The sequence below is a fragment of the Rousettus aegyptiacus genome, unplaced genomic scaffold (genome assembly GCF_014176215.1).
Source record: "Rousettus aegyptiacus isolate mRouAeg1 unplaced genomic scaffold, mRouAeg1.p scaffold_m13_p_14, whole genome shotgun sequence".
NCBI classification, from domain to species: Eukaryota; Metazoa; Chordata; class Mammalia; order Chiroptera; family Pteropodidae; genus Rousettus; species Rousettus aegyptiacus.
Genome location: NW_023416289.1, coordinates 51,591,640 through 51,611,942, shown reverse-complemented (window position 1 = coordinate 51,611,942; position 20,303 = coordinate 51,591,640). Strand labels below are relative to the sequence as shown.

Genomic DNA, 20,303 nt, shown 5'->3' with positions numbered 1-20,303 from the left:
GTTGATTGGTGCTGTGTGGGGTCAGAGGGTTTACTTGTGAAACTGGAGGGAAAGGAAGAGGCAAAACGTTGCTTGTTATTGAACATTGTGAGAGAGATGGGCCAGAGGAATCCCCAACAAAGGGCTCTGTGCAAGTTACCCTGCTCAGTGTTGGATTTTGACAGCTAAAAACTGGTCATCTTTTAATTGTTACGGTTCTGAAAGTGACTGGGTTGTGGGAATTCCATTTTTAAAAAAGGCACAGCAAGCAAAGCCTTTAGGACTCTCAAGATAATCTCTAGCCCCCATCAAAAGCTTAAATCGTATCTTATATTACAGTTTTCACCAAATCTTTATAAGGGTGTTGTCACGTAGGCAGCAGACAATAGGCCTCTTTTACAAATGTGACCATCTCAAAGGATTTTGGATATGCCCAAGGTCACGTGACTGCTAGTAAGTGGCAACACTGGCACTTAAACCCAAGTCTGATCTTTAATCCAAGGCTTCTAAAATTCCAGGAATCTAATATTGCCTGGCATAATTTCTGTTAAGTTACTGATGCTTTGTTATAACAAGACAGTGATTATCAGTAGACAAAGAATGAGACATATGCAAGTAAACAATCCAGTGACAGTTTTCGACCATGTCTCATTTTAACAATTTACCAGCAAAAATTAGTTATTCAGAATTTAAATACGTGAAGGACGTTTAATTAAAACACTGATATTCCACCCCTGTCATTGACAATCTGTAAAATATTTTTGCCATTTCAAATGTCATTAATAGCAATTACTGCTGATTACTGTTAAGTTGAGCATTTGTTCAGTTTAGATGGCAAGACCCTATCACATGCCAATCAAAGTTAGGACATCCAAATGCTATTAATACAGCAGAAAGGCCCTTGTTCTTGCTGGTCTGTCACTATCATGTACTTATCAATATTTTTATGATTTTTTAAAGGTAATTTGCCATAAATACCTTTTAGTGTAAGAGGTGCAAGATGCTATTTAACTCTTTAAATTTACATTTCTAACTCTTGCCGGTCATTTGATCATGCCCTTTTCCCAGTGGGCTATGGAAAACTAACTACAAGCTATTCCATTTACCCCTACTAGTGTTCACTAAGCTTAAATCTTTCCACTCTTGGACATATCAGTCTAAGGCTTTTGTATCTATTAGTTCTTTGTCCCCAGATTTTCTCATAGCTGGCTCCTTTTCGTTCAGGTCTCAGTCAAATGTTACTTTCTTAGGCCTTCCTTAATCACTAGATCTAAAGCAGTTCCCTCATGTTCACACTGTCACCTACACTGTTTACTTTTCCCTATTATTTGAAAATTATTACTACTGTATTGTCTGTATCACCCACCTTGCCCTCATTAGAATCTAGACCCTATGAGGGCAGGAGACATGTCTGCGTTTATTGCTGCAGTTCCAGCTCCCAACATAGAATTCAGTATTGGTTGAGTGAATGAAGAAATGGTTGGGGAAGCTTGTACCAGTCAGCCAGGCCACAATGGCAGGAAGCCCTGCCTTTTACCTTTGCCAGCCTGCCCATCCAGACCTCATCCAACAAGAAGCCCTAAGTGTCCAGATTGACCTGTTAATGCTCTATCCTGGCAGTATGTCTCGGATTCAAACCCATTGGGACACAGGTGCAGTGTCTAGTAAAGGAAGCAACAGATGACAAGGCTCTGCCTGAGCTGGAGAGAGAGTGACTGGGTGGAATAGACACCTCACAGCAACCTTGTGGCCAAACATAAGAGGCTGGCAAACTGGACAGCAGTAGGAACTTTTAAGTCCCTGTGCCCTGGAGTGGTATATGTGCCCCTCATCTACTCAGAGAAGCCGCTATCTCTGTAGCCGAGCTTTAATGTGGGGAGGTGGTGGGGAAAGCTAATATAAAATACTAGATGAACTCTGGAAGCCCAGTGTGAGCACAGAAGTTGTTTACTTAATCTTATAGAATTTTTCAAACATGAAAATAGGGAGAATATTGTAAAGCAATGAACCCCTGTGTGCCCATCACCCAACTTGAACATTTAACAAATGGGCAATCTTTTTTATTATCCAGCACTTGGCACTTCATTTTCATTTGACTTATTTTAAAGCAACTTCCAGACATCATATTGCATCTGTAAGTACTTCAGTATGTATCTCAAAGAGCTGAGAACTTAATATAGATACACGAGCCATTACTGTGCCTTAAAATTTTTAATAATTCCTTAATATCAGCTAATCCTGATGGTGTTCTTTAATTGTTTTGTTTCATAAATGGCTTTTATGGTTGATTTCTTAGGATCTAAACAAAGTCCACACACTGCAACATTGCATTGTGTTGATGTGTTCCAAAAGTTCCTCAATCTAAAGTGGTTTCCCCTTCCACTTTATTCCCCTCACCATCTGACAGGTTATTTGTGTCATGTGATTTCCTACTTTATGGATATGGTTGATTTCATCCTAATGTCTTTTAACATGTTTCCACTACCCTCTGTATTACCTATGAACGGGCAGTTAGATCTTGAGGCTTGCTCAGGTAAAGGTTTTGGCAACAGGTGCTCTGTACTTCCTAAGCATTTCACCAAGAGATGTTACCATTGATTAGTGAGTTCAGGTTATTGCCGGCCCGATCTATCATAATGGATCTCATAAGCTGTTTTTCCTCGTCTAAACAGATAGATACAGATCATGACCATCACCCATGAAAATTTCCTAGTTTCTCCCAGTCAATTCTCATCTCCAAAGTCAATCACTTTTCTGAAACTCTTTTCAACATAGATTTTCCTGTTCTAGAAACTTATATAAATGACATACAGATGCTTTCATGTCTGGCTTCTTTCATTTATTCGGTTTTTATTGTATATGTATATGCCACAGTTTATCCGTTTTCCCACGGAAATTAGGGCATTAATTAATCAAAACTCTGGTATCCAAAGGTCACAGCCTGAGAGGCTTAGCTCGCGCTGGATCTTCACATGCTCTCTTCTCTCCCCCAATCCCTACGCGGCTCTCCGGCCCTTCCGCAGCGGGAGATCGGGAGATCGCGTTCCACACCGCTAAGTTTGAGAAGTAGGTTAGATTGACAGCCAAGATCCCCAATGACCAGCGTTTTTCAGGCTTCAGTAGTTTTCGCCCCTTGTACGAAGTTTTGAAAATCGAACAATTGCCCAACCTTCGCTTGAGTGGCCTAGGAGAATTGGGCGTGCCCTTAAAGATTAGTTTTAGCACAGGAATACTCCCCTCTAGCCAGAAATCAGACTGGAACCTAGGCGCGTTCGCTCCCGTTTTGAAATGTCCCTTCCGGGACACCGTCCTTTTCCCGGTGCGCCGAGCACCGGCGCGGCGAACGGGACTTCCGGGAGATCCAGGAAGCCGCTTCTCCTGTCAGTAGGCGGGGTACTCCTTGCAGCCGTGAAGTCTGCGAGTGTAGACCAGAAACCTGCTCACAGGCAGAGTGCAGCAGAGAGGGCCGGGTCGGGACACTGGCTCAGAAAAGGGTCCCCCAAGGCTGCCGCCGTCGGGCTTGGAGGTGGCCATTCATTCCTCTAGCTCAGCTGAAGAGTGAGGGCCCCTTCGGGGGATCTTTCGAAGTCTGTGCCCAGGCCTGAAGGAGAGCCACAAGCCTTCGCGGATCGGAGGGCGGCCGTCTTCTCCCAACCCGCGGCTCCGGTGACCGCTGCCATGGCTTTTCCCCATCGGCTGGACGCCCCAGAGCTGCCAGACTTCTCCTTGCTCAAGAGGCTGGCCCGAGACCAGCTCATCTATCTGCTGGAGCAGGTCAGTGCCCGCCACGTCTTGGGCCTTCACGACATCAGTGGTTTAACACTCACTGGACGCATGGGTCTTCCTTGCCAAGTTCCCTTGACCTTGTTCTTGGCCTTTGGTATTATCCTTGGCGCTTCTGTATACAGCAAGTCCAAAATGAAGCACTCAATGAGGTAAACCAGTGTGCAGTAAGAGCTGCCTGGAACCTGGCCAGGGAGTTTATGGAAAACACTTCTTTTTTTCCTTGCAGGCAAGGAAGACACTGCTAGTCACTGAGGGAAGGAAAGTAGCTTAAGACATCTTGGTAATTAGGGATCTTACACTCCAGTAGGAGCTGTATGAAACACAAATTACCACCCCCAGGATATCGTGTGGTAAATGAGTGGTAGCGAAGATGACTGAAGCATTCAGGATCAGCAATAATTTCTAGCTGGAGTGATCTAAGAGTTTCAAGGAGCTGGAGTGTGAAGAATCGACATGTTTTCCTTGGAGATGGGAGACTATGTTCCAGGCAGATGGACTGGTAGGAGCAAGGTGAGGAACCAGGGAAGGATGAGGCATGTACAGGGAAGAAAGTGATCAGAAGTTACACAATAGGCAGCGACTGAAGAATTTTTCCCCATTTGTGGCATGAAGCAATACTTGAAGATGATTCTCCTAGCCATGTGGTGATGGGTAAGGGGGCAACAAGAAGGCCAGTTAGGAGACCATAGACTAAAATAGTAAAGGCCCACATAAAATTAGTAGCACTAGAGGGAATGGAAGGAAGTGATGGATTTTTAAATCATGGTGAAAGAAGACCCAAAGACTTGTCGATTGCTTGTAAAGGTTGAGGGAATAGCAAAGCCGAGTTTGATAATTTTGACTTGGGTTAGTAATAAAATAATGCTGCTGCTGTGATTGTAATTGATTACATGTATAGCTATTTGTTTCATGTCCTTGTTCTCCACTAGATTGGAAGGTCCTCGACAGGGAACGTGTCTGTTTTAACACCGTATTCCCAGTGAGTACCTAGCTTAGAGTCAGGCACATAGCATGTGATTAATAAATATTTGTTGCATAATATTGAATGGAAATGAAAAAAAGAATTAGAAAGATGTATAGTATAGGTTTGGCGGACAAAGTCGATTAATTTGGGTTTGGATAGAGTGAAGTTAGAACAGATGCTGGTAGGAAATACTGTTTGAAACATCCAGCATATAGAAATGTAGAGTTGCAGCTGGCATAAAGATAAGGACTTGGGGAGAACCTCAGGGGATTGAGGACCATGTTTCATTTCTATTATGTGCTCTGTAGTGCTAGCACAAAGATCTGCACGTAAAAGACATTCAACAAATGTCTGAGAAATTGAAGAGTTGCTAGTTAAAGCCACTGGCTCAGGTGAGAGCTACATGAAAGAGTAAATGAGACCAAGGAGAGACACTTGTAAATGGAGTGTAGGTGGGGATGAGCTACCCACAAGGGTGACTCAATATGGCCTAAGTGGATTTCTGTGCAATAATATCCTCTTCAAACTAACGTCTGTCTTAATTCTTGCCAACGGGCACTGCTATTCGGGCTTGAAAACTCAGACTTGTCTTTGACCCTCTTTACCGCCTCATACCTAACTGAACTACTTGATGAGTCCTGTGGATATTTCCTTACACCTGACCTTTTAAATAGTGATTATAAAGTAACACTTGTGCATTATGGGAAATATAGACGATAAAGGAAAGTATAAAGAAAAAAAGTCATATCTTACCATCAGATATAAGCACTGTTAGTTTACACTTTTACTCTCAAGTATTTAAAAAATTCTATTGCACATTCCATGTATCTCTTAACCCATTTTCGTTCACACCACCATCAACCTAAATAAATCAGGTCCTCCTTCATTATCACATAGCTTGGACTGCTAGGACTATTGCCTTAACCACATAGGTGGACACCTTGCCTCCAGTTTCTTATGTTTCCAATCCATTTTAACCACAGTATCCATATTCGTCTAACTGAAATTCCCAGCTGATAGGATGTTTCAGTGTGCAAAAGCTTTCTGTTTTTCCCTGTTGCATAGAGGATCAACTCCAAACTCTAACCTGGCATTTGGAGATGGCCCTTCATGATCTAGTTCTAGTCAACAGTTTCAGTCTTATTTTCCCCATTCCTCAACATCAAGATTTCTCAACCTTGGAGCTATTGACATTTTGGGCTGGTTAGTTCTTAGTTGTGAGGCCGTCCTGTGTACTGTAGTATCTTTAGCAGCATCCCTAACGTCTACCCACACTACATGCCAGTAATACCCCCTGACCCAACTGGACCACTGAAAATGTCTCCAGACATTGCCAGGTGTCCTCTGTGAGGCAAAACCATCCCTGGCTGAGACCCACTGCACTATATGTATCTTATGCATCAGCCAGACCGAATTGCTTGTTCTCTTCTTCCCATTCAGCCTGTTCTTTTTCCCTGGACCTTGCTGGATTGTTCTTTTCCAATATCACTGACAACACCCTCCCCACTTTTCAAGGCCTAGTTGAGAGGAAACTTGCAATGACTTCCCTCTCCCTGCCACTCATTGTGACCTCATGTTCCCTTGGCCAGGTGAGAGAGCAGCATCAGGAGTGATGATGCAGAAATCAGATGACGGGCATCTGAGGTGGGCGAGTGGGTGGATGATAGGGTGAGGACTGTCCCGGGCTAAGTTTTCTATGTTGAACATAGGTAATTTTTGTAATTAGAAAAAAAAATGCTACTTAAAAGAGACTTGGCAGTTGTGGGATGCAAGGTGGAGTTTTGTTTGGTTTGGCTTTGTCCAGCAGGCAACCGGGATTTTGGGGGGCAGAGTAGAGGAAGTGGTGCAGAGGTGAATATACAGAGAAATGTCAACTGTGGATATAATATTGCCAGTGAAGAGGTGCTGAGGTAGATGATGTCTAGCGTCCTTCCAACTCAGACTGTATTTCTGTTAAGCAGATGGCTGCATGAGCTCTCAGCCGAGGGAGCTTGTGTGACCTATGAATGACCCAAGATACTGTATCTTCAGCTTCCAGGAAAAAAGGACTTGTTCATTGAGGCAGATCTCATGAGCCCTTTGGACCGAATCGCCAATGTCTCCATACTAAAGGTACCTGCCCCTTTTCCCAGGTGGACTCAGGCTTTCCTTCCCTCATTAAGCCTTTTTTCTTTTGATGAACAGTACTAATTACTAAGGAGTGACAACCATTATGGGGTAAATTGTGGGTAGCTGAATTAGGCGCACTAAAGAGGATCAATACTATTGTCTATTGTTACTGAATTGCTTTATTTTTGCATTTTCCGTCTGCAGTCTGAGAAAAGTTCAGTGGGATGGTCATCAGGGAGGCAGTCTGATTCCAAGAATTAGCATAAATAGGAGCCCTTCTAGAAGTCCCTTGTCTTGGCATCATGCTTTGAGTTTCCAAGCACTCTGTGTCACTTGACTTGTTGGTTCTCTTGGCAGCAACACGAAGTAGACAAGCTGTACAAGGTGGAGAACAAGCCAGCCGTCAGCTCCAGTGAACAGTAAGTGTCTGGGAGAGTCCAGCTGAGCTGCAAGCTGGAGGAGGGCCCTGCACATTTGCCCTCTACCGTCCTTGGCTGTGATCTGGCACCGTCACGTTTGTGATGTGGTTCCCTCCCCGCACTTTTACAGTTTCTTGCCTAGGTTATGCTCTAGCCTCCTAATGGGTCTCCCTCTCTGCAGTTCCTCCCTCCCTTGTCCTCTTCTCTCTGTAACCAAGTCTGCCATCTCTAACCAGATCGATGAAACTTTCACTGATATTTTCACTGTGCTCTTCTCAAGAACCTTTAAGGGCTCCCTTACTTATCCAGTAAAGTCCAAATTGCTCATCGTAGAATCCAAGGCCATCTCCAGGGAGGCCTCACACTGCCTCTCCTGCCTCGTGGCTTACGTGTCCCCTCAAGCCACTCCTTGACACACATTTTCACGCACTTCCCAGTGGCATGCACGTGCCTTCGTCCTTTGGATCACTCCATTCACTCTGCTTGAAATGGTCTCCCGTCCTCACTGCTCCTAAAATTTACCTAGTCTTCCGAGTGCAGCCCAACCTCCTCTGTGCAGCTCGCGCTTCTCCTCCAGGCCAGGGCGATTTGCTCCCCCGACCCCGACCCCCACTTCCAGGCTATTCAGCATTGGTCGTTTCCACTTCACACACAATCACCTAATGCCTGGTGTTTAGCTTCGTTGCTTTGTTTTATTTGTAGTATATTTTCTATCTTAAGTAATGTATACTCTCCCTTAGAGCAAAATTCTCCTGGATTTCTGGAGAATACATTCACAAACCCCCATTTGAAAAACATTTATGTACTTTCTTGTATTGTTTTTAACACTCGATTGATAGGATACTCCATACATATGTGCTTCTTATGTTGCCCAATAGTTAGTAAATTATTTGAGAGCAGGAACTCCTGGGTCCCCGGAAGGGCCAATAAGTGTTCCCGGCTCACCACGGTTTATCTGTTGTGTTAAGGGGAGTCTTCTGTGGTCAGTACATGGAAGGCTGAGGGAGCTGGCCTGGCTGTGGCTGTGATGAGAACTGTAGGCCTGTCAAGAAGAGCCAGTGGCGAAAGAGTTGACATTATTGCAGTTTCTTCTAAGTTGCTATTACCACCTTCTAATTTTTCTTCACTGGCTTTTTTTCCCCCTTTTCTCCCACAGACTGTGCTTCTTGGTCAGACCCCGCATCAAGAACATGCGGTACATTGCCAGTGAGTATGCCGTGGTGCACCGTGTCACTAAGACCTGGGGAAGGGCGGGCAAGGTCTAAGAGCCTTGGCCACGAGGACCCTCTCATAAGAAAAGAGTTGTTCAAGTTGGCCACACCCCACATAGAGAAGATATCTGCTTCCTTCTTGTCTAACAAGTGGCCCATGGCTCTCTGGGTTGCATTCCTTCTGTCTGTAGATCTTGTCAATGCTGACAAGCTGTCTGGCCGAACTCGAAAATACAAAGTGATCTTCAGTCCTCAGAAGGTGAGTGTGGATCCTGGTGGGAGTGGGATCAGGTAGAGCAGGATCGAGGACTGGGAAGGGGCTAGGGGCCAGCAGCTCTGTCTCCCTCAAAGCAAATGACGTGTGACTGAACACAGACCTGCCACTGTCTCAATAACATAGACCTGATAGTTTAGCAGAGGGCCTGTCATCAGATTTTTTCAAATATGGGTTGTGGAACTGTGAGAGGTGGCCTCTAGATAGATTTTTTTAAATAAAAAGATTGACATTTTTGAAGTAGAACCTGCCATATTCCCTTCTAACACAAATTCCTCCCTAATAATGGTTTTTCAGTGATTTGCTCCTTATAGCCTTTTAGTAATAAATACAATAAATCATCACCCCCCAGGGCCAGCCTTTTCTTACACAGGAAAGGACCCTCAGAGACCATTTTACTCCACCCTGCCTGAGCAGCGGAGGGAACGGAAGCCCACGGTCACTGCGAGTTAGCAGAGCCAGGCTAGGCCCCTTCCATCTTTGCGTCCACAAAGGCAGTGAGTGTGTGCTGACCTGTCTTACTCGCTCTGTTTCCTGATCCCAACAAGCTTCTCTCGACCCCCACACTGGCGAGGCGTGTCATAGGTACACCTCAGTCTCACCGATGGGAAGGAATGATGGACCAGGTTTCCATACTGCCCACTACATGTCTATAAGCTGTGTCAGGCAGTGCATGCCACACCCGGAGCAGGTAGAAATTAAAGTCGAAAGGACGGGTTTCTCCCTTTTCAATTTTTCCAAGAAAATATTAGAGAAAATAGAAGACTAAAGATACTGAAATTAAAGTGTGAATCCTTGCTTCAGTACTTATGACCTGTGTGATCTTGGATAAGTTTCTTAACTGCTGTGTCTCAGTTTTCTCATATATAAAATGGAATTGATAATGGTACTTATCTCTTTTGATTTAAATGAGATGACTTTCAGTTTCTATTAAGAAATCAAGTAGAATCATAGGCTTATATTGTTTTTCTCATCATCGTAAAAGGAATCAGTGGAGTCAGTGATCTCCCTTTGAAGATCATTCGGAGATTGGTAACACAATCTGACAGCTCTCTTGTTTAGGAATACAAATATGTCAAGTGTAGCATCACCAGGGCAAGATATTACTGAAAAGGTAATCAGTCAGAATTACACGTTACTTTTGAACGTTATTGAAGGAGCTATGGTAATAATTTCTCATTTTTGGAGTCTCACAAAACTTTTTCTTTTATATTTTCAAGGACACAGATGTCTTTAAATAGAACAGGTGGTATCAGTTTTGAATAACCGTACAAACCTCCATATTATACAGAAAACCAAAATTGATATTTTTATGAATTTTCTCCATCTAACATCCTATCTAACTAAATTCATTGACCTAATTTTGTATCACAGGAAGATCTCTCCCTCAGTAGCTGTGGGGAAGAGGAAATCTGTGTCTCTTGCTGAGACTTTCTTTGTTAATTAGGAAGATTGGCAGTGTTCAAACCGGGGTCTGGAATTCCATTAGTCAGCATTAAAATTAGACCTATAGAAAGTGGGATAAATAGGACTTTTTTGAGTAACAGTAAAATAAGGAGCACCCAGCATTAATCTTCCACACCGCACAGAGTTATAAGAGAGGTAATCCTTGTGAAACACTAACAACAATGCTTAGTCGTGTGAAATGCTTAACATACATACATTCACTGCTGTCGTCACCATCGTTATCAGATGGGAGTGTCCTCAACTTCCTTTTTTATCACCTCTAATTATTTCATCCTTTTTCTACTTGTCTCAAAGGAGGAGGTGGGCCTTTTCCTGTCTCAGCGCAGCTGGCTCGCTCTGCCCACGGCCCCCTCCCCACACCCCTTCTCCACTCTCTTTCTCTATCAGATAAACCTTTCCTATTCTGTCTGCAGCCATGTGTATCCCTTCTAGACAATTCTCCCCTCTCTCTGTTATCTCCTCTCTCTATTCTTGCCACTTTATGTGTTCTCAGTCCCCTATGCCAGGTCTCACACTGTGCACCCCTCTGATTTTGATGTCCCCTAAGATCTTGTCCTGAGCTCTCTTCTCTCTCTGTGTTCTTTTTTCTTGAACAAACCACCCATTTTAAATGCCACTTACATGCCATTGACCCCCAAGGCTGTATCTGCAGGTCCCTCAGCATCTTCAGGGTCCTGCGGAGACCTGAACCAGAACGCTTCTCTCACACCACTGCTCTTTACCGTCCACATTCCATAGGGCTATCACACCCTCCCGCCCATCCTTGTCTGCAGGACTTACCCCTCTGTGACCGCTGAAGCACCTTCTCCTTTGCAAAGCTTTTCCAGTCTCTCGGAGAGAAAAGCAAGGAGTAAATAAATAAATGAAATGGGCGAAAAGGGAACCAAACCAAGTATTGGGCTAGATGACTCCAGTGTCCTTTCTAGATCTAAAAGTCTGGGTTCTCCTCCTGGGTTCAGCGAGTGTTGTCCTCAGCAACCATGGGGGAACTCCAGAGGAATGGAAAGAACGGAGGAGAGATGTTTGCTAATCAGCCCCTTTCCTCTTTCAGTTTTATGCCTGTGAGATGGTGCTTGAGGAAGAGGGGATCTATGGAGGTGAGAGGAGATGAATGTGAGTGGAAAGAGGGAGAGCATAGGAAGAAGGAAATAATCGACATTCCCCTTGCCCCACCTCCTTTTTCGTGCCTCATTACTGTTGGCCTAGCTGGCGGAGAGATGCCCGAGCGTGGGAACCCGTGGGATGCTGTGGAGGGGATGTGAGGGCTTATGGCTGGAAATCGCCACCTGCTCTAGCCTTACCTTCCAAGACTCCCACTCCCAGGAAAAATTGAGCCTCCCCTGCCCTGTGTATTCCTTCTTCCATTCTCCATACAACACCAACCTGGTCAGTCCTCCCTGCAGAGAATCCTGCACTAGCTCAAGGTGAAAGCCAAGAATCCTCACCATGGCCTCTTACCCTGTACTCCGTCTGTCCCTGCCCTGGCCCCTTTGCCTCGGCATGTGCCTCTCCTCCCTCCTGACTTGTCCAGCTGTGGGGACTCTGCACATGCTGTTCCTGTTACCTAGGGTATTCTCCACCCTAATGTCACTTCTTTAGGGAAGTCTTTCATCCATCCCTAGTTGGGGTTAGATCCCTGAAATATGTGTGCTCACAGATTTTACTTCTTTGGAGCACAACTGTAATTAAATCTGGTGCATATCTGTCCCACTAGATGATAAAAATGTCCCCAGGAGGTTAGGCATGCATCATTCTGTTCACCATTGTCCCAGTGCTTAGCCTAGTGCCTGCACTAGGCTTTTAGTCAGTATTACAGAATCGTGAATGGATGTTTCCTCAGCGCTATGGCCAGCGACTTAATGAAAACACATGCCTTATCACATCGTATTATAGGCTGTGTGTCCATGTCTCTCTATTACCAGACTGTGAGCCCCTTTAGGGCACCGGCCATGTCTTACTTATCTTGGAATGTCCATGCCTAGTGTAGTACCTGGCATGTGGCTGCAACTCAGATGTTTTTGCAAGACTGTGACATACCTTCCCTCTTAATGTGGGGCTGTGTGCCTTCTGCAGGGAGGCTGACACTCTCTGTACCCACAGATGTGAGCTGTGACGAGTGGGCCTTCTCCTTGCTGCCTCTTGATGTGGATCTGCTGAGCATGGAACTTCCAGAATTCTTCAGGGACTACTTCCTGGTAAGTGCAGGGCCCTTGGGTCTTGGCATCGACAGGTGGGGACAGACATGGGGTCCAGTGGGCCTTCACATAGATGGACCTTTCATTCAACTCCTATTATTTATTATGAGTGATAGTGATTAGGAGACTGAATGCTACTGATCGATGTCCATGGGACTTCCTTTGGGACCAGTCAAAAGGAACTCTTTCAAGCATTGGCCACACCCGGCCTTCCTACCCCAGGGTTCTAGGGCTAGTCACTTTCCAGATGGGTGTATCAGGGTGACCCATATCTTTGTGGCCCACGTGGACCCTGCAGGAAGGAGATCAGCGTTGGATCAACACTGTGGCACAGACCTTGCACCTCCTCAGCACTCTCTATGGGCCCTTTCCTAACTGCTACGGGATCGGCAGATGTGCCAAGGTGAGCACTAGCAGCACTGTTGTCCGACAGCCCCTGTCCTCTACCCGCTAAGGATTGGCGAGGGGCGTCTGTGATATGAGGTGTATTCTTTACCTTGCTTTTATGGTTGCAGAATTGCTCCTCAGAGAGGAGAGCTTGTGTGGTGACAGGAAGGCAAGGGCCAGGGCCCCCTGGGCAGCATGCCTAGGTCTCTTGTGTCTTTGGTTTGGAGAGGGGTGGGGAGGAAGAGGAACAGATGCGAGCAGAATAGGTCATATTGTTGATAGTTAGCTTTCTTCTTGGGGTCGAGGAGAAGTGTCGCCTAGAAAGGGGTTGGCTTCTCTAGATGTGGGACTACAGGAAGGGCTCAGGCACAAGATTAAGAATGTCTTATGTCTTATATTTCTTACAACTGCATGTGAAGCTATGATGATCTCAAAGTAAAAAAGTTTAATTAAAATCAAATTAAAAATTTGAAAAAAAAAAAAAAGGAATGTCTTGGTTTCTGGTAGATGTCCCATGAATTGTGGAGGAAACTGGAGGAGGAAGAGGATGGTGAAACCAAGGGCCGAAGGCCAGAAATTGGACATGTCTTTCTCCTGGACAGAGGTAAATTATGCTCAGTACTCCTCTTGCCTCTGGATTCTAGAAGATGTGGTACCGTGGCACACAGGGTGGCACAGTTGGGGCATTCACGTTGGGCCGCAAATAGCAGCATTGATTGGGAGCCTGGGTACTCGGGCACTGGGGAAGGCACTTGAGCTGATACTGAGCCAAATGGGTAAAAGGCTGCATCGGGGGGATCCTCACAGTCGGGGATCTTGGTTTCAGACGTGGACTTTGTGACAGCACTTTGCTCCCAGGTGGTTTATGAGGGCCTGGTGGATGACACCTTCCGCATCAAGTGTGGTAAGTGGCATCTTGGCAAGAGAGGTGCCCTCAGCTCCTGGGGCCTCCTGCATGGGACGGGGCCAATGCGAGAGACCCGGGCTCTGAGAGAACTGCTGGCTTCTGTTAATGACATTTAATGGCAGCTCTGGGGTGGGTAGGAGAAGGAAGCCTCATCGGAGATCCTCATTGCTGTCCCATCTGCTCTCAAAGGGAGTGTTGACTTTGGCCCGGAAGTCACATCCTCTGACAGAAGCCTGAAGGTGCTGCTCAATGCTGAGGATAAGGTGAGGGTCTGGGTGCTAGCTCTGCTCCTGTGAGGCTGTGGGCACCGGCTCTGGGAGGGGATGCAAGTCCCCGGGAGAGGGAGCCCCAGCAGTTAAGAGTGAACCCCAGTGCACATAGCAGGTATTTGACATGTGCTGTTTGATACCAGCTCAGCTTTCTTTGTACTTTCACTAGAACAGCTGAGCGTCATGACACTAATGAGGTCGGGAGGGATAAGGTCTGGTTCTGTGCCATGAGTTGTTCCTGTCCTGTTCTTCTCACAGGTGTTTAATGAGATTCGTAACGAGCACTTCTCCAATGTCTTTGGCTTCTTGAGCCAGAAGGCCCGGAACTTACAGACCCAGTATGACGTGAGGCTCCAAGCCCGGGCCGTCTTTTTGTGTCCTTCCTTAGTGGCTTCCTGAGGCTGCTGTCCCTCAGCTACCCCTCTGATACTGTGACAGGCTCCTTGTCTTTTCTCTTGGATCAGTGGGAACTGAGGGTGGGCAGTGGTTTCTCACATCTGAGGGCAAGGAGAGGTAACCTTAGGTGACTTCCCTGCAGCGCCGGAGAGGCATGGACATCAAGCAGATGAAGAACTTCGTTTCCCAGGAGCTCAAGGGACTGAAACAGGAGCACCGCCTGCTGAGTCTGCGTAGGTTTCAGCTGGAGGAGGTGGCGAGGGGACTGGGACAGGAGCTCTGCCTCCCGAGGGGACATCCCTGTTCATCTGGCAAATAATGTTCTCGTTTGGTCTAAACGAAGAGGAAGCGCTTTTGCATTTGCCTTGAGGTTTTTATTCCTCTGGCCGATAAAGGGATAGCCTTCTAGAACTAAGACTGTGTCAGCTGGCTTTTTGTCCTCTCTGCAGATATTGGGGCCTGTGAATCCATCATGAAGAAGAAAACAAAGCAGGACTTCCAGGAGCTCATCAAGACTGAGCACGGTGACTGCAGTGGCTGTGCCCACTGCTTCGGTCCCATTGGCTCCCAACCCTGTACCACCCTGAAAAGATGCTCTTTGGCTCCTTCCAGCTGCCGCTGGCTGTGTGGGATGCTGGTGGCTGTTAGAGTCCTGGGGCACCCTTAACTCACCGAAGGATGGAGAGAGATGGGGAGACAGATGCCCATTAGCACAGATGTAACAGGCTGCCCTCTGATTACTCACAGCGCTGCTGGAGGGCTTCAGCATCCGGGAGAGCACCAGCTACATTGAGGAGCACATCGACCGACAGGTGAGCAGGTGGACGGGGTGCGGGGAATGCTGTTTACAGGGGGGTTGCCTCCAGAGGAACGCAGGGGAGGGAAGAACGTGTGTTATGAAACTTGAATTCTCCTGGATTCTTCCTGTTGTGCAGGTGTCACCTATAGAAAGCCTTCGCCTCATGTGTCTTTTGTCCATCACTGAGAATGGTGAGTCCCAGGGACCAAAGATGCCAGATTGAAAAACTGTACTTTAGGGACGGAAGAAATCATTTTGAATGACTGATACAAATAGCAGACGAAACATTTCCGTGTAATTTTGTGGATTCTTTCCCCTGTAAAATTAAAGCAGTTTTTTTGTTTTGAGTGAAACATCCGTAGGTTGAAGGGTAATTTAGCTTCCCCACCCTAGGCAGGACCACATCTAGGCCCCCCCGCCCAGAACAGGGCCTGTCACATCTTAGGACTACAGAGGCTTAGAGCAGAGTGGCACCTCTCTGTTCATTCCAGCTGGCCTCCTACCTTCAACAAGATTTCATAATAAAGATATAGTCCAGAAAAAAGGGACGGCCAACTAATTTCATAAACTTTTTCCAAAGACCCAGATTCTGCAAACCTTTAATGGCAACTTGTTTTTACTGTTGAAGTCTTCCGATTGGCGAATATTCTTTAAAGTTGCTGTCTACCCAGAGGGGAGCTTTGCTCATTCTAAGCTCCTTTATCGCAGTTGGAAGCCCACTTCTTATCTCAGTGGAGGAAAACATCTAGGACGGCACTCTGGAACCACATGCACACTCTGCCTATCCCTGTAAGGCCGTGGAACTGGCCCACAGCCAGGCAGAAAGGCACAGGCTGTCCCTTCTCCTGCATCTTGTTCCCATTCCCACTACGATTAGCATGTGTTTCAGGAACTCTCAGATCTTTCAGTAAGAAGCTTAATTGAAGAGTCGGTTTAGAATCAACTGTACAGGGTGCGAGGTTAGCGTCATTTACTGAATCCTTCTCCCTGGTTAAGTTTTGGGGTTTTGTTTGTTTGTTTGTTTGTTTGTTTGTTTTGTGAGGAAGAGGGTTGGTTGGTTTGTTGGTTTGGTTGTACATTTCAGGACACCTCAGCTGGCTCAGGAACCTGTCCTATCTCCCTTCCCCTCAGGTCTGATCCCCAAGGATTACAGATCCCTGAAAACACAGTATCTACAGGTAAGGCCAGCAGAATGTCTTCTTGAGGGAACTTGGTAGAGGGAGGGCACTGGATGTTTTTGAAAGAGGCAAAAGGAAAAATGGCTCCTTTCCTGTCCCCATCCCCATTCTGTTTCCATCTGGCCTCCCTCTTAGCGGTTCTGGGGACAGTCACCTTTTGGCACACAGAGACCCTTCCCACTGCCCCCGTTTTGCCCCACTCCTGATTCTCACGGTGGGTGGCCAATGCTAAGAGGACTGGACAATTCAGGGGTTGGACTAGGTGCTGAGTTCTGACTCTCGCTCCTTGTAGCACCCCGTGAGGCGTTAATGAGCTTCCTTCCAGGTCTTTCTCAAGTCTTATTTGTGAAGCCCTCCCCAACATCCTTCTATCAAAAGCTTTCTGTGGTCTTAAATAGTTTTGCGTGACTTACTTCTTCTGGGTGTGTTGTTTGGCTATTGCTGATAAAGTACACAAACAAGTATGAGCTCCTCGAGGCGTGGACTGTGTAATCCTCCCCCACTCACCTTGGTATCATCAAACAGTTCTGTACGCTCAGTAAAAAGCTGAATTGCATTTTCTTCAGAGCTATGGCCCTGAGCATCTGCTGACCTTCTCCAACCTGCGGCGAGCGGGGCTCCTAACAGAGCAGGCCCCTGGGGAAACCCTCACAGCTATGGAGAGTAAAGTGAGCAAGCTGGTGACGGACAAGGCTGCAGGTTAGCAGACAGCACAGGTAGCCCCTCCCCTTCCTCTTCTCTCAACAAGCAGAGCACCCTGGGCGAGCAGGAGCGGGGACAGAGAGAGACTGCTCACTGTTAGTGTCACTAGCACTGCTTCTGCTAGTAGAGGCCGTTTCCACGTTTCGAACACTCACCATGTGCTAAGACCTTTAGACACAGTTTCTCATCTACTCCTTACAAAGGTTAGTTTCATCTCCACTTACAGATGAGGAAACTGGGGCTCAGTAAGTCACATTAGAACCCAGGTTGCTTTGGCTCCAAGGCCTGTATACTTAACCAGTACATTAGTGTCACCCTGTAGATTGCTTTTAGTAGAGAGCTGGCACCCTGTAGGAAGAGGAAGACTGGGTGGGGAGAAGGGTGAAAGTCTCCCTCAGTTTCAGGGTATTTGTGGATGAAGGGCTTGGAGATGTGATAGGTCCCGCATTTGAGAAAAGGCAGTCCTGTCACTTCCTGAATGGTACTGCCTGTGACAGTGTCATGAATCTGTAGACTTTAGATGAAACCCAGCACAGATTTCTTCCCCAGAAAAGATCACTGATGCCTTCAGCTCTCTGGCCAAGAGGAGCAATTTTCGTGCCATCAGCAAGAAGCTGAATTTGGTATGTGGAGCAGGAATGGACAAGGGAGGCCGTGGGTTCGGTCCTTTGTGGAGTGATTTGAATCCACAAAAACCTTTTGTTTTGTTGTTATCAAGATCCTATTGTGTAGTAGTACGATAGCATGAGCTTAATTTCAATGAGACAAGACACAGATTCAGTTAATAAACATGTAACAAGCACCTAACAATGCCAGAGAATAGGTTCAGTGCTGCTTCAGTGACAGACATGTCCCGTGTTACTGAGAGGTTGGCAAAGGGGCACCCTACCTTCCATCCTGTCACAGGGAGTGTGGGAACTCGTTTAGAGAATCGGTGGGTACCAAACAGAAACTTGAAACTCTGGTTATGGATTTTATTTTTCAGGGCTATTGCTGGTTCTCCTTTTAGTTGAAGTAAGAACCGTTCGTAGGGACCTGCTACTTTTCTCTGACTCTAAAAGCCTGCAGGGCTGAGTTATCACTGTCCTCATGTCCTCCCCTTTGCACTTTAGATCCCACGTGTGGATGGCGAGTACGACCTGAAGGTACCACGGGACATGGCATATGTCTTCAGTGGTGCTTATGTGCCCCTCAGCTGCCGCATCATTGAGCAGGTGAGAACAAGTACCTCCCGCTCCCATTGTGTTTCCCTCTCTCTGCTTTTGCTTAGTCCCTGGTCTGTGCCAATGTTCAGCCGCCCTAGTAACTAGCAAAGTGATGGCTGGGCTGCTGCAACCTTCCTTTCCTAAGCTTGGTGCTGCCTTGGACTTGAAACGAGCGTTTGCGTCTTCCAGGTGCTGGAGCGGCGGAGCTGGCAGGGCCTGGATGACGTGCTGCGGCTGCTGCACTGCAGCGAGCTGGCCTTCACGGGTGCGTGGCCTCTGCGAGTGGGGCAGGGTGCCCGGGAGGAGGGCCGGATGTGGCACGCAGAGCTGACGCCAGCAGAGAAGCAAGTCTCCTCTGATCCCCACAGGTTTGACCAAGGAAGACAAGCCTTCCAGCGAGTCCCTGCGCCTCGTCCTGGTGGCATTCCTGGGGGGTTGCACTTTCTCTGAGATCTCGGCTCTGCGATTCCTGGGCAGAGAGAAAGGTAAGAGAAACCAGAAAGGTGACGTTGGGCCTCCTTGGGATCTGAGGGACAAAGGGCAGCACTTGGAGGCTTCTCTAGGTAGTGGCTCCTGGGTACCGCTGGCTGTGAGCTGAAGAGCAGGGCGCCCAGTTCCGCCAGGCGCGGCGAGTGGCATTTTGCCCTGAGCATGATGTTGATGTGTCTGTGCCTGTAAACTGATGCTCTGATCCAGCCAGGGCTGTGGGACTGGAGGGGCTGCATGTGGCACGGCTAGTGTTGGGGCCTGTGGTCTGCTTGGGGTCACATATGCCGGTGCTTTTGACTCCTCAGGGTACAGGTTCATTTTTCTGACGACAGCTGTCACAAACAGTGCTCGCCTCATGGAGGCCATGAGTGAGGTGAAAGCCTGACGTTTTCCTGGCCAGTGTCGAAGCCTCAACACGTACCCCAAGGGGATTCAGGGGTCGGGTTCCCAGCTGCTAATATAGTGTCCCCCACCCACCCTGCAGAGTGCTGGGGAGCACAGAACTTGTCTGGGGTTTAGATTACACATCTGAGGAGATAGTTCACTTCCTGCCTCCAGGATATTTCTCTTTTTCATTTATGAACTGCAACCCGTGCTGTCAAGATACTGGGCAGAAGGAGGATCTTTTGCTAAATCCCGTTTGAGTATCATTGTAAATAAAGCTGCTGTTCTCAAGTGTAATCTGTTTAGTTCTGGACCAGCACTACCCGTCTTTACTCGTGAAGCATAGGGGGCTTCGCCATGTGCTGTGTGGCCTGCACTCTAGTGGCTCTGGGCCTGGTATGTTTCTTTCTTGAAAGTTGCCCTGTACTGCAGTTTCCTGAACCATAAAATAAGGGGGATGGATTAGACAGATGATCAGTAAGCACCCCTTCAGTTCTAAAACTCTATGACTCATAACATTTAAAACATTTGTTATTGTTCAGCTTAAGGAGTAACTTTAATTTTCAGCTTTTTGTTTATTACAGAATGAAAGATTGTGTCCTTTTAGAGCAGTTTCAGTCAGTAGCAAATGGTGCTCTTATTCAGGTCAAGTGTCTGCCTTATTGCTGATTTTAGTGGCCTTCCTCTCCATTTAAAAATTGTGCACTATGACCACATCCATTAGTGGCCTCCTCAGTCCTCTGACTTCATCTCACTGACACAACTCTTCTTCTTGAAATCCTCATACTAAGGTTCCATGGCACTCTTTTTTTGTCCTACAGTCTCCTAGGTTATACTTCTGTCTCCTTTCACTCCTTTTCTATCCTTGTCTGTTGACATCTCCCTTCTCTCTTTCCTTTGTTGTCATCTACTTTCGCATCTCAAGCTTCACCTCACTGAGTGCTGAGCCTCATTCCACAGTCTTCAAACTCCTCTCTAAGCAACCAAACCAAACCTCCTGTCCCTACTCTGAATCCCTAAATCTCTTTCTTCTCCTGTATCTTCTTGACATTCTCATCATCTGCCCACATTTTTTCCCCTTTTTTATTGCCACATTCAGCTGGTCCTCTACCCATTATTTCTAAATGCTTCTAGTTCATCCTCTGCATCCCCGTGGCAAAGGTACTTATTGTTTTGCCTGGGA

The 20,303-nt window shown here is 46.8% G+C and overlaps 1 protein-coding gene across 8 annotated transcripts; it reads left to right on the top strand.

Moving 5' to 3' along the window:
* Positions 1-125: 125 nt before the first annotated feature.
* VPS33B (VPS33B late endosome and lysosome associated) lies at positions 126-19,417 on the top strand. Of its 8 annotated transcripts, XM_036231927.1 has the most exons (24): positions 3,646-3,753; positions 3,992-4,275; positions 4,695-4,744; positions 6,761-6,841; positions 7,196-7,257; positions 8,414-8,463; positions 8,660-8,727; positions 11,261-11,306; positions 12,310-12,404; positions 12,703-12,807; positions 13,299-13,395; positions 13,618-13,695; positions 13,888-13,961; positions 14,226-14,312; positions 14,506-14,596; positions 14,813-14,887; positions 15,111-15,175; positions 15,299-15,353; positions 16,294-16,340; positions 16,907-17,039; positions 17,592-17,665; positions 18,155-18,256; positions 18,437-18,512; positions 18,616-19,035. In XM_036231927.1, exons 4-24 carry the CDS (start codon positions 6,800-6,802, stop codon positions 18,843-18,845), a joined length of 1,752 nt encoding a protein of 583 aa, XP_036087820.1. In that variant the 5' UTR covers positions 3,646-3,753; positions 3,992-4,275; positions 4,695-4,744; positions 6,761-6,799; the 3' UTR covers positions 18,846-19,035. The 8 variants fall into 8 exon arrangements, 7 of the variants coding, with proteins under 7 accessions (XP_016007028.1, XP_036087818.1, XP_036087820.1 ...); XM_016151542.2 differs by lacking the exons at positions 3,992-4,275; positions 4,695-4,744 and adding an exon at positions 19,042-19,417 and having other exon boundaries at positions 126-3,753; positions 18,616-18,732; XM_036231926.1 differs by lacking the exon at positions 4,695-4,744.
* Positions 19,418-20,303: the final 886 nt, after the last annotated feature.

Coding starts and splice junctions, on each gene's coding strand:
- VPS33B (XM_036231925.1), top strand. CDS start 3,658: ATGGCTTTTCCCCATCGGCTGGACGCCCCAGAGCTGCCAGACTTCTCC. Junction 13,962..14,225: donor TGCTCAATGCTGAGGATAAG/GTGAGGGTCTGG, acceptor TTCTTCTCACAG/GTGTTTAATGAGATTCGTAA. Junction 15,176..15,298: donor AGGAGCACATCGACCGACAG/GTGAGCAGGTGG, acceptor CCTGTTGTGCAG/GTGTCACCTATAGAAAGCCT.